The sequence below is a fragment of the Diabrotica virgifera genome, chromosome 4 (genome assembly GCF_917563875.1).
Source record: "Diabrotica virgifera virgifera chromosome 4, PGI_DIABVI_V3a".
Lineage (NCBI taxonomy): Eukaryota > Metazoa > Arthropoda > Insecta > Coleoptera > Chrysomelidae > Diabrotica > Diabrotica virgifera.
The window spans coordinates 30040384-30056987 of record NC_065446.1 but is presented as its reverse complement, the minus strand read 5'-3'; the positions used below and the strand labels follow the sequence as shown (position 1 = coordinate 30056987).

The window sequence follows — 16604 nt, the reverse complement described above, 5'->3', positions numbered from 1 at the left end:
AAGTTGTTCAGGGAAGAAAATTTTATATTTATTTATCATATAAAGTACTGTCCAACTTAGGCTTTGGAACTAGAAATGTTTGGAACACTAATAAGATCAGTGGTAACATATGGATCAGAAACGTGGTCACATACACAGAAGAACCAATAACTGCTTAAACGTTTTGAGTGAAAAATACTTAAGAAGAATATGGAGGAATAAAAGAGAAGCTTTGTGGCGCAGGCGTTGCAACTTTGAGTTGTATAGAAGTTTCGAGGAAGTTGAGGTTGTAACTTTTATTAAGGTAGCACATCTTAGGTGGATAGTGCATGTAATCAGGTGAGAGGAAGGTGCAATAGTCAGAAAAGTTTTTGATTGAAGAAGGTCGATTGGACAACGGGCCAGAGGAAGACCGAGTCTTAGGTATTAAGACAACTTAGAAGATGATTTGAATGTTAAAAAGGCAATATCCTAAGTGTCTACTATATACTAGTTCATGTTGTTAATTAGTATGCTTTGATATTGTAAATAACTTCAATAATTGTCATTAGATTGTCTAGTTTATAAATTCGTAAAATACATTTTAAATTCAAGATCCTGAACATTTATTTAACTTCTGCTGCGCACAATAGTATTATAAGATACTAATAATACTAATGATTTTGCAGTTGATAATGAGAGAGTTAGTTATGCAATGCCTTGTCTTCCTATTGATGATTTAGAACCCACAACTGTTTCAGAAGCGTTATCAGGTTCGAGAAGTTTTGAATGGATTAAAGCTATCGAAAAAGAGATGAATGCGTTCAAAATTAACAACACTTGGGAACTAGTAGATAAGCCTTCTAACAAAAACATTGTAAAAAACAAATGGGTTTTTAAAATCAAAAGGGATCAGAATGGTGACATTTTAGCTTATAAAGCTCGTTTAGTAGCCAAAGGCTTTACTCAAAAACATGGCATAGATTATAACGAGACTTTTTCACCTGTTATTCGTTACAGTAATTTAAGGTTTTTACTTGCATTGACTGCTGAACTAAATCTAGAAGCAGATCACATGGATGTAGAAACAGCTTTCTTAAATGGTAACATTGATCAAGAAATTTATATGTCTCAACCTGAAGGTTTTGAAGTGCCCGGTTTTGAAAACAAAGTTTGCAAATTAAATAAAGCAATATATGGGTTAAAACAATCTTCTAGGCTTTGGTATGAAAAGGCAACACAAGTTCTTCAAAAATTAGGTTACAAACAATCTAAAATTGAACCTTGTATTTTTGTAAAAATTTCTGATAAAATGCTAGTTATCATAGCATTATATGTTGATGATTTTTTCATTTTTTACAATGATGTGAGTGAGGTAAAATTTCTAAAATCAAAATTACAAATACATTTTCGTATGAAGGACTTAGGGCCAATTTCATATTGTTTGGGAATGAAAGTTGAGCGAAATAGAAAGCAAAACGAGTTGAAACTTAGTCAAGATCAGTATGTTGTGAAATTGCTTGAAAATTTTCAAATGACTGATTGTAAGACTGTTAGTACACCCCTTGAACAAAATCAAAAACTTTCGTTTGAGGGAGAATATCATGAAATACCTTTTCAGCAGTTAATTGGTTCTATAATGTATCTTGCTGTTTGTACAAGACCTGATATTGGATTTTCAGTATCTTATTTAAGTCAGTTTAATACTAAACACAGCAAAGAGCATTGGTTGGCTGCTAAAAGAGTCTTGAGGTATTTAAAGGCCACTAAAGATGTAGGCCTGATTTATAGAAAGTCAGGTGATGCAATAACTGGCTTTGTGGACTCTGATTGGGGTAATGACATTCTTGATAGAAAGTCATATTATGGCTATATTTTTACTTTATCAGGTGCTCCCATTTCTTGGGAATGTCATAAACAAAAGATGACTGCATTAAGTTCCACTGAAGCAGGGTATATTGGCATTTCTGAAGCAGCTAAGGAATCTTTGTACTTAAAATCTTTGATTTCTGAACTTTTTGAAAATAGTGAAGTTTATACATTTCTTAGCACTTCAGAACCAATGACTATCTATAACGATAACCAAAGTGCTATTAAATTAGCAGAAAATCAAATGTTTCATAAAAGAACTAAACATATTGATTTAAAGTATCACTTTATACGTGAGCATGTTCAAAGTGGTAATATTAAGCTTGCATATATGTCTACTAACGAAATGGTTGCAGATATTTTAACAAAAGCTTTAGGTACTCAAAAGCACAAGTTTATATGTCATAAACTTAGTTTAAAAGTATAGGTGAGCTTAGTATTAGAAATGGTTTTATGTTTGTGTTTATGCTTATCACACTTTAGGTATTGAGGGAGAATGTTAAAAAGGCAATATCCTAAGTGTCTACTATATACTAGTTCATGTTGTTAATTAGTATGCTTTGATATTGTAAATAACGTCAATAATTGTCATTAGATTGTCTAGTTTATAAATTCGTAAAATACATTTTAAATTCAAGATCCTGAACATTTATTTAACTTCTGCTGCGCACAATAGTATTATAAGATACTAATAATACTAATATTGAAATCTGTTTTCGAGTATGGAGAAGAGTTGCCAGAGACAGGGGTGAATGGAGGTATGGTAAATTAGTTGGGATATTCCCGTAGGATGAGGTTAGTTATAACTGGATACAGATTACGTACTCATCACTATTTTATTAGTAGATAATTACGGTGGATAGTACTCAGCTGATGACGACGGTGACTACGTTTTATTCTGAACGGCAAGCAAACCCAAACTTAGTTGAAACTCTCTCGTAATCTGACTAGTTAATTATCCCGTTATATTGAGTTAAAAACGTTATTGAAATTAAAAAATATAAAATCTCCAGGAGAGGACAGAATATCGAACGAACTCCTAAAGTACGGAGGATAAGATCTAACTAAACAACTATTAAAACTAATACAAAAAATAATAGAACAAAACAGAATACCACAAGAATGGAGATCATCCTAATACCTCTCTTCAAAAAAGGAGACAAATCTGACCCTGAGAATTACAGAGGAATTAACTTATTAAATACAACATTAAAATTAACAACCAAAGTGATAACAAACAAATTGAATGAAATTATACCATTAGCAGAAGAACAACAAGGTTTTAGGTCGGGAAGGTCATGCACTGACGCTATATTTATAATGAGGCAAGTTCAAGAGAAATCGTTGGAATACAACAAACCGGCATATTTTTGTTTCGTGGACCATAAGAAAGCATTTGACAGGGTCACATTAAAGGACGTTATCCATTTATTATACTCGAGACAGGTACCTCTAGGAATAATTAAAACGATCGAAAACATCTACCAGAACAACACAATAAAAGTAAAAGTGGAAGATGAACTAACTGATTAAATTGAAGCCGGCAATGGGATAAGACAGGGGGATTCCTTGAGTCATTTATTGTTCAACCTGATTATGGACGAAATAATAAAAGAAGTAAGACTAAAAAAGGATACCAAATGGGAGAAAAACAACTTGCCATGCTATGCAGGAAATACTAATCTCTCAAAGTGGAGATTATTTACAACGTATGCTGCACCAATTTAACATAACCGCCAGAAAATTTAACATGTTAATTTCCTCAAAAGAGACAAAATGCATGGTTATAACAGCAGATCCAATAAGATGTAAATTAGAGCTGGAAAGTCAGATAATAGAACAAGTGATGGAGTTTAAATACCTAGGCATCACACTATCTAGCTACGGAAGGCTCGAAACAGAAGTGGAAAATCAAGTGAATAGAGCAAACAGAAATAGAGCCGCAGGTTGCCTGAATGACACAATGTGGAGAAATAAAAATATCGGAAAAGAAATGGAAGGCAGAATTTGCAAAACAGTCATCAGACCAATAATGACATACGCGGCAGAAACACGACCCGACACAGAGAGGACAAAAAGATTGCTCGAAACAGCGGAGATGAAAACCCTTCGAAAAATCGATGGTGAGACTCTATGGCACAGAGCTAGAAGTACAGATATATACGACGAAGATGCAAGGTGGATAACATTAATAACTGGGTAAGAAACAGAAGAATAGAATAGAATGACCACATAAGCCGAATGACAACAAATAGGGTAGTCGGGACAGCCAGAGACGGTTCCCCAATAGGAAGACAATCAGTGGGAAGACCACGAAAACGATGGAACGACAACTTACTAGAGGCACATTGAACACACAGACAGAGTCATGTCTATACAAAAAGAAGAAGAAGAGTTATATTGAGTGCAACTATCTATTATACATGCGTGTTTATTTACATTTTCACTTTTGATTCGATGTCAACCTTGTGAGTATGATACATATATGTTTATGCTTATTCAACGGGATTCTCTGGGCCACCAGAATGAATGCGTGTGTCCCACATAGGTATTAATACATCGATGGTGTTGTTTATTATTTAACATAAAGAATATCGTATTAATCAAGTGGTGGATGCTAAAAGATGAGAAAGAATATTCAGGGAAAGAATAGTAGACAAAATATGTTGGAACATGAAAGGAAGCCCTAATACAATTTGGAGAAAGATGGCCAGTAGTATTAGAGAGACTGCTATTGAAATACTTGGGAAAACGTCAGGAAAAAAGTTTGAGGATAAAGAGACTTGGTGGTGGTCAAACGAAGTACAAGGAAAAATTATATAAAAAGTGGCAAGAAACCAGATCCAATACAGATCTTCAAAACTATATGCTGGCGAAAAAGGAAACGAAAGTAGCAGTAGCCAAAGCCAAAGCAGAAGCGTATTCAAACCTATTGGGACCGTGCAAGTTCGGCAAAGCGACCTCTATTTCTACGCTCTGTACTTTTATTCGCACTTTTAATTATATTGGCCAATTATATTAGTCCTGGTTGCTGGATAATTGTCAAGACCATAGTCCAAAAAAATAATAAGAAGAAAAAATAAGATGCAGGTTATGTTTAGCAAACGTAAACAATTGTATGTAGTAAATAAAATCAGTTATTAAAATGCAGTACTGCAAGCAAAATACAATTAATTAAATTTACCTTTATATAATAATTGCATATCATATCAATATTGTGGAGCAATATATAATTTTTCTGCGTCAATGACAGAAGGTATGAAATATACGTCAATTTGACAATTTCAATTGACAATATGAATTATTTAAGATAGTTGCAATATTTCTCCGCGACTCGCGCACGGTCGTTTCTCGTTTCCCTTTCCAAGTACTTGCACACCGCGAATACGATCAACTTGATACCAGGGAAGGCGAAACGAAGATATATAAAATAGCCAAACAGAGAGCAAAGAAAGCAGAAGATTTTAATCAGATTAGATGTATCCAAGTACTTTGACAGCTTATTAAATGAAGAATTTGACAGACAGCCTGTAGAGTCAACGGAGACAGTAGCAGCAATGGTCACAGAAGTAACAAACGAGGAAGTGGCTCAAGCGCTTCAAAAAATAAAGAAAGGAAAAGCGGTAGGACCAGATGATATTCCTGGAGAAGTATGGAGAGCATTGGGAGAGACAGGAACAAGGTGGCTAGCAGGGTCATTTAATAGAATTATGGAAGTTGGACAAATGCCAGACGAATGGAGAAGCAGTATACTAGTACCTGTCTACAAAAACAAGGGAGATATACAACAATGTACAAACTACAGGGCTATAAAATTGCTTAGATACACCATGAAAATATGGGAAAGAGTAATTGATAGACGGATACGTGAAGAGACCGAAATATCCGAGAATCAATTTGGCTTTATGCAGGGCAGATCAACAACAGATGCAATTTTCATTATAAGGCAGTTGATGGAAAAATACAGGAGGAAAGAAACAAACGCTCATATGGTATTCATTGATCTTGAGAAAGCATATGATAGAGTTCCTCGAGAGATTCTGTGGTGGGCACTCAATAAGAAAGGAGTCCCTGGTGAATATGTAAAGATTGTGAGGGATATGTATGAGGGAGTAACGACTAGTGTTAGGACAGGTGTAGAAGAGACTAATAAATTTCATGTGAAAGTAGGATTGCACCAAAGCTCGGTGCTTAGTCCGTATTTATTCTCATTAGTTTTGGACCAGATAACAGCGAAACTACAGGGTAACATTCCATGGTGCTTAATGTATGCTGATGATGTCGTGTTAGTAGGAAATAGTGAAAGAGACTTAGAACAAAAACTGGAACAGTGGAGACAAGCTCTGGAGAAAAAAGGTTTAAAACTTAGTAGGACAACGACAGAGAATTTGCAATGTTCATTTAAAGATTGAATTACTACAAATAAAATGGTATCTTTGGATGGTGAACTGATTGTAAAAAGCAATAGTTTTAAGTACCTAGGATTGGTATTACAGAGTAATGGAGAAATAGATGGAGATGCATGTAGTAGAATTAGGGCTGGATGGATGAAGTGGAAAGAAGCGAGTGGTGTGTTGTGTGACAGAAAAATTCCAATGAAGCTGAAGGGAAAATTCTATAAAACAGCCATAAGACCGACTATGATGTACGGAACTGAATTTTGGGCAGTGAAAAAGAAAGAGGAACAACGAATGCATGTGGCGGAAATGAGAATGCTTAGATGGATGAGTGGAGTGACAAAGAAGGATAAAATTAAAAATGAGTATATTAGGGGAAGTCTAGGTGTGGCGCCAATTGATGCCAAAATGAGAGAGCATAGGTTGAGATGGTTTGGTCATGTTCAACGTCGAGACGCTAATCACCTAATACGAAGAATTGCTGAAGTGCAGATTCCTGGAAGGAGTAGGAGAGGAAGATCAAAGAAGACGTGGGGGGAGACGATTAGGCAGGACATGTTGGTAAAGGGGATTAATATTGATATGACCCAAGATAGAATTGTATGGAGAAATGCAATTAGGGAAGCCGACCCCGCATAGGGATAAGGCAAAGAGAATGATGATAAAGAGTATCGTATTAAGTATTTAATCTTTTTTTAAAGGATTTTTAGAGTTATCTGAATATTGAGTTAAATTATGGTACAGAGGATTGTTCTGAAGAAGGATTTGGTTCATAATGAGCTGTGATACCACTGATGATGATGATGGTTGAAGTAGTACTTCCTGCATATGGAAACGATGAAAACATATGTTATTAGATGACTTGCCGCGAGTAACAAACTGGCGATAGAAATAACATACATATTTCGAACATAAAAATATTCACAATGGCTGCAGTCGACCTTTGTAACAATTCCCCAAAATAGAAATGCAACAGAGCTCAGATCGCAGAATAATAGCTCTAATGGGTCACACACTTAAAACATTGTTAAAAATAATGCACAGCCGAATTGTTAAACCTCTTGAATATGAAATTAGTATTACAAAATTTAGGTTTAGATATGGTATGGCTACAAGAGCTAATTTTTTCTAAGTAACTGTGCTGGCTCAGAGATGCATGGACATGAATTTTTATAGACGTTGAAAATGCTTTTGATAATATTAAACATATAGCTTGTAGATATATTAAATAGCAATAGTATTGACAGTCGTGCCTAACTTATACACTCACCGGCACAAAATTCCGCCACCTAAAATTTTTGATTAAGTTTGACAATCTATAACTTGATTATTTGTATTCCGATTTTCAAGATTCTTGCACCAGTTTGTAGGTACATGTATTAATGTCGTTTGTTATTATTCCGGCAACAAAAAACTTTTACTTAGATGGCATTATACGGGGGTGAATGGAAACGTGGTATTTTCTCTTAAATTTAAAAAATTCTGTGGAAAAATTGGAGGGCTGATTTTGTTTCATACTCCTTTTGTATTATCCTAGAGGTATCACTAAGGTTTTGTTTTTTGAATTATCCAAATATCTCTTTTCTTTGAAGAGCTGTAAATAAAAACACTGCTTTGAAGGTTTATTTAATTAAAGATATCAAACGCACTAAAATTAACAAAACAAAACAAAATTAACAGCAAAACAAAACAATTCAATAGCAGGTATGTCCACCTCTTGCAGCAACGACTGCTCGCAATCTGTTTGGCATCGAATAAAGATGTGTTATCCTTGCCTGGAGAATAGCCTGATATAATAATAATAATAAACCGACTTTTATTTCCAAAAAATAATAAGTATAACAAAAATGTACATTCTCTAAAGTAGAGGGCGAAGTTTATTTTTGCTGTGTTCTAAGACACAACAAAAATATTCTTCCACTTAACCCCAGTGTAATAGTAGTCTTATGGTTCTAACAAAACAGTAGTAAAGAATATAATATTGAACAGTAAGATAGTAAAAAATGCACCTCACAAGGAAGACGGACCCACTTACTTTTTTATTACTATGAGAAAGAGAAAAAAATCACGGCACCTTAATTTTGAATGTTTAGGAGACGGCGTTTAAGCAAGAATTTAAATTTTGGTATGTTACATGTTTTTAATGTAGATGGAATCTTATTATATAAACTGCTGATTTGATAACTATAAGAGCGTCGATAAAGCTCACTTGAAAAAGGAGGAATAGTCAACAATCCCCTATTTCTTATATTTATATTGTGAACATCAGAGCGATATTTTATTTTTCGATGTAGGTAAGATGGTTTTTTATTTACAATTACTTTATGACAAAGAGTGAGAAAATGATGTTTTCTTCTATTCTCCATATTTAACCATTTAGTTTCTTTTAATTTATGCGATACTCTTTGTCGCCTTCTTATACCAAAAATTAAACGAAGACACGAATTTTGAACTTTTTGGATCTTATTTTTATATACTAGAGTTAAATTTGGTCCATACAATACATCCGCGTAATTAAATAATGATAATACAAGTGTTTCACAAAGTTGTTTTTTCATATGAATTGAAAATAAATGGCAATTTCCATAAATCATTTTAATATTACAGTAAGCGCGTTGTATCAGTATATTTACATGTTTCTGAAACCTTAGTTCGGAGTCAAGAGTAACACCTAAGTTTTTTGCAGCATTTACAACTTCAAGTTTTTCATTGTTTATATAAATGTTAATTGAATTTATCAAATATTGCTGATGATGCTTATTACCAAATAACATTACTTTTGATTTCGTTGGATTAATAATCAGGCAGTGCTTAGTTGCATAATCAATAAATGCTTTTAGATTGTCATTAATAATTTTGCAGGCATTTTCCACATCATCTGGCTTAAAATTTAAATACAATTGGGTATCATCAGCATATAAGTGCACGTTGCAATTCCGAATTTTGGTTAAAAGTTGCGAAGTATATATAGAGAACAATAAAGGTCCAAGGATGGAACCTTGTGGAACACCTGATTTAAGTAATAGAAGGTTTGAATTTACACCATTGATATAAACTTGCTGCTCTCTAAATTTGAGATACTGTTCAAGTAAAGTACTGGCATTATTAGAAAATCCTATATATTTTAACATGCTAATCATAAGATCGTAATGTATGGTATCGAATGCACGACTGAAATCTAATAACACTAACACTGTGCACTCACCTTGATCTACTCCTTTTAAAATATCATCAGTAATATGAAGTAAAGCAGTAGTACAACTATATCCTTTACGGAAACCTGACTGAATAGAAGGAAGTAATGAATTAACGTGTAAATAATCTTCAATTTGTGTTTCCAAAGCTCTTTCTAAAACTTTCGACAGGGTAGGCAAAATACTTATTGGTTGCAAATCTTTAAATTCAACAGGATTTGGTTTTTAGGCAAAACCTTAATAATTGCTTTTTTCCAGGAAGTTGGAACGACACAGTTAGTTATGCAAAAATTAACAATATGAGTAATATATGAAATTATATGTGGACAACACAGTTTAATCAAATTAACATTTAAACCATCACATCCCACAGAATTATTTTTTATGTCACAAATTGCTTTGTAAACAAACAAGTCATTAATTTCATGAAAGTTAAAAGTAGAATCTATAATTTTATTAGTTTTATAAAAAAATTTAACATCTTCTGATGGTTCAGATTGTGGAATTGATTCAATAAAAAATTTGTTTATCTCATCTGGATTATTTAAATTATTTGATATCTCAATTCTTTTGTCAGGTATAAATTTATTATATTTTAGAGTACGCCACATTTCTCTAGGAGTGTTATTATTAAATTGTTGCACGAAATATGCTTTCTTTTTCCTCTTAATAGACTGAAACGTAAAGTTATGTAAATTTTTATAAGTTTGGAAATAAACCTCAGATCTAGTTCGCTTATACTTACTTAGTGCTTTATCTCTTTCTGCCATCATCATCTTTATAGGAAAAGTTAACCAAGGTGCTTTAGGCTTAGTAACTCTTGATGTAACGATAGGGGCATGTCTGTCAAAAAGACTATTCAGACAATTTACAAAATACGAAATTTTTTCATCAACTGTGGTCTGATCGAAAATTCTAAAAAATGATGTGTTAAATAGATCATTTTCAAAGCTTACTTCATCAAAATTTTTAAAACTTCTATAAGTAATAAATTTTGGAGTTTTTATGTTATTATCAATTTTTAAATTACAGAATACCATTGAATGATCTGAAATAATATTTTGCATAACACCCCCATCATAATCAGTACTGTTCGGTACTATAACATAATTGATAGATTGAACAATAAAAGAGTTGCCGAGGTGGCTGTAACTCTAGTAGGTTTATCAATTATCTGGCATAAATTAAGTGCTTCTAGAATACAATTAAATTTTTTTACATTTGTATTTTCAAAGTCCAACAAATCCAAGTTAAAATCCCCCATACATATCATCTCATCTACAGTTGTATAAATATATACAAGACTGTCTTCAAATTCATCTAAAAAAATGTTTGTATTTTTTTCATGTGGTTTATAAATAATTCCTATGGCATAAGTTTTTTTACTAATAGTTACTTTAATCCAAAGCTGTTCCCAAATGTATTCTTGCTCGCTAATAATTATTTCGCTACGTATTGTATTTCTAACATAAATGAAAACTCCTTTACCATTACAGTTTCTATCAGCCCTAAATAAACAATATTCCTCTACCGGGGCCATAACTGTATTTTCCTAGGCCTACAGAAAATTTACAAATTTTCTGTAGGCCTAAGATGATGGCGAATAGCTTTTTTTTAATAATTCATCCCATAAATGATCAATAAATTCGTTTTTATTTTCAAAAAATGGTACCGCTCTTACAAGAAAAGAAATTTTCGGGTAATTCAAAAAACAAAATTTTAGTGATGCCTCCGGGATAAAATGACAAGACTATGAAACAAAATAGCAAAATCTTTCTGAATCAAAATAAGCTATTCAATTTAAATACCAACACCGATTATATTCATATAATAAATAAAATAATATTTTGTTTATTCTATTTTCAGAATTGGATGTTCACCAATAGTTGGTGAATGTGATGGTATGTACACACACGAAGCCAAGCGTAATCAACTGGTATGGAATTTGCCTCTGATTGATGCCAGTAATAAAACTGGTTCTTTAGAATTTAACGCTCCTAGGGCCATACCCGCTGATTTCTTCCCGCTTTCCGTTGGATTCAATTCGAAGTCATCCTATGCGAGTATTAAGGTAAATCTAACACCAATGATGAATTTTGACCCGTCCTATAAATAGATCACTGGGCGTTAGTGTTATCATAATTGCAAGTATGTATGTATGGGATAAGTTGCGGTGGCCCGGTTGAGTTTTTCGCTATTTTATACCATTAGCTTTGTTCGCGCTGGACAACCCGAACGTACCCAGAGGGAGAACGCCTGCGCATTACAAAATCGAGCGTTCGCGGAGGTTGAATTTTTCCCTCTGAACACCCTTCGGATTTTTAATTCGGTGTTCGCGCAGTACAGAAAAAAGATCCTGAACGTGTCCGGGATACCCTCTCGACGTTCGAGGATTTTGTTTCGGATTTTAAGTTCGCACAGGCGCACAAAATATTTGGGAAGATTTTCTTGACATTCTGACCATTATTCTGTTCTTAATCCGTCCAATTCTTAACCTAAAATATTGTTTTGTTAAACAACTTGTAGATGTAGTTTCTGGTTTTTAAAGTTTTTACATTATGTATGTAAAGTGCTGTATCATTTCAATATTCTTCAAACAAATTTTAATATTTTTTACATTAAAGCTTTTTTAGTTGTTTTTGTCAATATTTTCCATTTAGTATGTGTATAAATAAGTAGGTACCTTTTCTAGTATTATTATCTTATTACTTTTCATTCGATATTCGATAATTATCTATTACGGTAGTATTACAATAAATTGTATTCTGTTTTTACTAAATTTCTTCTATCTAGATGAGCTTAAAAGTACCTACATATTCTTGTGGTTTAGTTTTCAGTTTAATTTATGAGTTAAATTAGTCTCTTATTGAATAATGAATCATAAACAACACATCAAACTTATTCTGAAACTATTTCTTGTGTCTTGTTATATTTCATTATTTTTTGGTGTAATAAACCACAACACAATGCCACAACCTATCAAATTCAATATATCAAAATTGGAAATGATTGCTTTACTAAATTATTCCTTCCTTCAGATAATGTTCAACCCCCAGGAAGTTAAAGGTAATTTTTATATCTAAATAACAAGCTGCAATTTCCAAGTAACTCAACAATCAAAAATACTCTCTACAAAAATTTAAGCCGGATTTCGGCGTGGAAATACCAAATTATATTATCGAAATAATAAAGACGCTAATCAAATTTCTAACTTCTAAGAAAGGCATTGAATAGAAAGTTAATCCTTTGCCTGTTGCTGTTATTCTCTTTTTCTTTGTTGAAATACAAATTTGTTGCATTTGCATTTTTTGTTGACATTAATTTCGAAATAAGAAAGGAACAAGAAAAGGCTTCCTTCTCTAACCTTAATGTATGCAACCCGTCATTACATTACGAATCCGAAAATTGTTCATGGAGCGAAAAATCCTGAACATGTCAAGGATAAATTTACGTTAACGCCTGCGCCTTGAAAACTAATCCCGAACTTACTCTGAATACGTTCGGGTTATACAGCGCGAATACTATTATTATACCGACGGGCCTCTTCGTGTCCGATGTCGTAGTGAGAAATAGATGAACCGCGCATCGGTGTCGCGTTGAAGACTCGAATTATAGGGTGGCCGGAAAGTCCCTTTACACTAATGAATTGATTTTGCTGTACTACAGAGGGAAAAAATAATACAATTTTGTTTGTAAGTTATTTATTAATTATTTATTTATCTAAAACATCGAGTGTGCTTACCTTTATTGTCGGCAACACAACTTGGTAAGACACCATGTTCGTATGCCCATCTGTCTCGGCATGTTCGGAGTTACTGACGTAAAAGCTTGGCGAACTCCGTTTCGCAAGTCCTCATTCGAAACATGTTTGCATTTTCTAACCTCCTCTTTAATAAAATCCTATAATAGTGCATTGTCCGGCGTTGTCAAATCTGGACTTCTTGGAGGCCACGGAATTGGAGAACCTCGCCCAATCCATCGGTTCGGGAAGATTTTATTCGTGCCTTTGCGAACAACGAGAGTAAAATGGGATGAGGTGCCATCTCGTTGAAAATAAACAGTGTCAGCAGTGCCTTGAACTGTCAATTAAAGTATTAACCACTCTTTGATTATTTGCAGATAAGTGTGTTAAGTTATGGAGTCTTCAAAAAAATATGGTCCAAGTAGACAAGTTGAAGTAATTCCAGCCCATATAACATGAGGCGGGTTTTTTTCACTTCCTCAAAGAAATGAGCGTTTTCCTTTGCTCAGAAACAAACATTTTCATTTCGAGAAATTTCACACTCATTGGTGAACAGGACATTGTGTTTGTCACATGCACATGCTCTCAGAAAGCGTTGAAACAGTAATTGACACGCTTCAATTGTAGACTCACTTGTGACCGCCATCATGTTTCAATCGCAACTATTGTTGTCTGTCTCCGTGAGTAGACAGGTGCCCTTGACGATGCGCATGCGTCGGAACGCCAATGAACATTGGCGCGGCGTTGAAACATTATTATTATAAGTGTAAAGTGATTTTCCGGTCACCCTATACAGGGTGTCCCCGAAAATAGTGCGTTCCTTTAAGGTATGGAGAGAATACACAATTTGGAACAAAAAAGTCCTATACCATTTTTTTCTAAAGTTAACCGTTTCCAAAAAAAAGTTAACATTGTTTTCCATATACCTGTATTTTAATGTTTGGAAATTTTAATAAACTGGCAACATCGTACGCACTACGGAATAATAACAGTGTTGGGTTTTTCAACTTTAAGGAATAATTTTTCTCTAGTTTTGAATTTCGGAAGCTAGGAATAACTAAAGGCATTTTTCACAACTTAACTTTATTACAATAATACAAACTTTTGGTATTAACGTAATAATTTTTGTGGGATCGGACACAAGCCCTACTTTCCCGTTTTTTATATTTTTTATTATAGATAACAAAACCTTAGTAACGAACTTTTTTTGTTTTGAATATTGCGCCTTTGTGTAAACTTCGAATCACAGAACATAAAAACATAGAAAAAACTTTGCAACGTGTACACAAGGCGCAAACCACTAAACAAAATATTTGAATAAAGTATAGTTTTGCTAAATATTAGTGTTGGGAATTTATTTCTCCAACAAACAGATAATAAGAAATCGTGTGTGATTGTGATTTACAGTATTTAAAATAATCCAACCTAATAGTGGGTAATACTTATGTATTTACTATTTGTTTACTAAAATTATTTTCTTTTGAAATGTATTGAAATACCTATTGCATAATTTTAAACGAATTACACATCTTTTAACTGAACTAGTATTATACTGAACTGTATTTAGTAAGGTTTAAATGTGTTGAATGCTGAGTATTGCTGAGGACTTTAACTGAATTATATAGTTTACAGTGGAGCTTAAATACACCAGATAATGTCTCAGTAATTTGTTTACTTGTGAACTGAAATAATTAAGTTGTGCTTACTTGAAAATAATTATTATACCGAATAGATGTTCAAAGTAACCCACTTTCACAAACACCATTCATACGACGAGAAATACCGGCAAAACATTTTGAAAGAAATTAATTATAGTATGACTCTCCATTTAGTGATCTGCCATAAATAATCAACGTAATAACATAATAGGTAATACACTTACGATTCGAAAACATTTTCGGCATTGACACTAAACAGGATTCTTTAAAACTATCTGTCTTCTATCTATTTACATGGGACTGTCTATGCTTAAATTTGCGTACCACACATAGTTGTCAGATTTAAATTTGCATACCAAAATGTATTTTAATTTTTTGGTCAAACGGTTGCATTTAGAAAAAAAATGTGTTTTGAGTTTTTTGTTCTACATGGTGCCTTCTACCGATACCTTTAAGGAACGCACTATTTCCCGGGACACCCTGTAGATACGTCATCGTTACAATAATATACGTTTTAATTGTCCGGTTTGGTATTCTTGTTTTTTTTTAATCCTAAATGTAATAATTAAACCAATATATATGTTTCAGATTACCGAAGTTGTCCTAGTTGATGATGATTCTCCTATAAAATATTCAGTGGAGACCGCACTATATCCAGATAAATATGAAGTAGTATAATGGGGCAGAAGTAAAGAATCACTTGTAAAAATTATATAACTAATATTATATCTTATATGCAACATTGCTTTTTGTACAAAAGTTAAGTAACTTGTCTTTATTTTATCTATATTAATAAAATAAGTAAGAAAGTAATTTATTAACTTGTTTTCCTATTCGTGTTGGTTTCGCATCAGAAAGTGAAGTGACGAAATATTATGTTGAAAACTGTAGACTTAGTGGGAAAAATACTTACAAATATTTCAAAAGGGGAGATCATAATAGGGGATTTTAATGCACGTAATTCGAGGTCGGCCAAATTATGGATATGAAGGAGAACTAAGTTTTAGAAGTAGCAATAGTGGGAAGGATTTTTGATTCTCGACTAAACTGTAAACATCACATAAATTCTACCAACGGCTAAAACTCTTTCATACTTTTGTTGGGGTGCTGATGAGGATGTACTTCTTCTACAGATCTCTAATACTGAGATGACCACAGAAAATCAAATTGCGGATGTTAAAAGGTAAGACAGAAGACACATTCAGGAGAAAAATAGAGTTGAAGCATGAAAGAGAATCCTGATACAATTTGGATAAATATCATCACCATTAACAAATCGGAAAACCGGTAAGGTTAACAAACATCTAAGCAACTTTCCATTTACATAATAATAAAAAATACGCCTTCCTCGTTCCAGTTCTGAACCATAATTTATCCTACTACTTCATTTATTATGGTAGGGTAGCCCCAGCGGGGATTTTTGGAGTTAATCGAGCGCGTCAGATTATGCCATGGGGAGAAACCTTGTAACCTGTAAATGTACCCCTACCATAATATATTGGATCCTAAAATACAGGGGGGTCCGAAAAAAAAATCTATCCTTAGAAAAATTCAAAATCATCAGATTAAGATAATAGACCGGGCAGTATCGTCGCCCCCGCTAGCGCAATTATTCCGATTCCATTTTTTTACAGAGACTTACTCAAAACGAGGTCCTTATAACATATCCACAGGGTGCCGGGCGGTGCCGTGGTCGAAAAATTTTTTAAACAATTTTTTTTTAAACAAATTCACAAAAATAATTTTTTTATTTCCAGCAATTTTTTTTAGATACTTTGGGTCATTC

General features: G+C 33.3%; 1 protein-coding gene across 1 annotated transcript in view; it reads left to right on the top strand.

The window, feature by feature from the left end:
- The window catches only part of LOC114349372 (coatomer subunit delta), a 40600-nt gene extending 24969 nt beyond the window's left edge, over positions 1-15631 (top strand). The window contains exons 9-10 of the mRNA XM_028299723.2: positions 11285-11489; positions 15407-15631. Coding sequence (XP_028155524.1) covers positions 11285-11489; positions 15407-15496 — 295 coding nt within the window. The 3' untranslated portion in view covers positions 15497-15631. The remainder of the gene's footprint in view (positions 1-11284; positions 11490-15406) is intronic.
- The last annotated feature ends 973 nt before the right edge of the window (positions 15632-16604 follow it).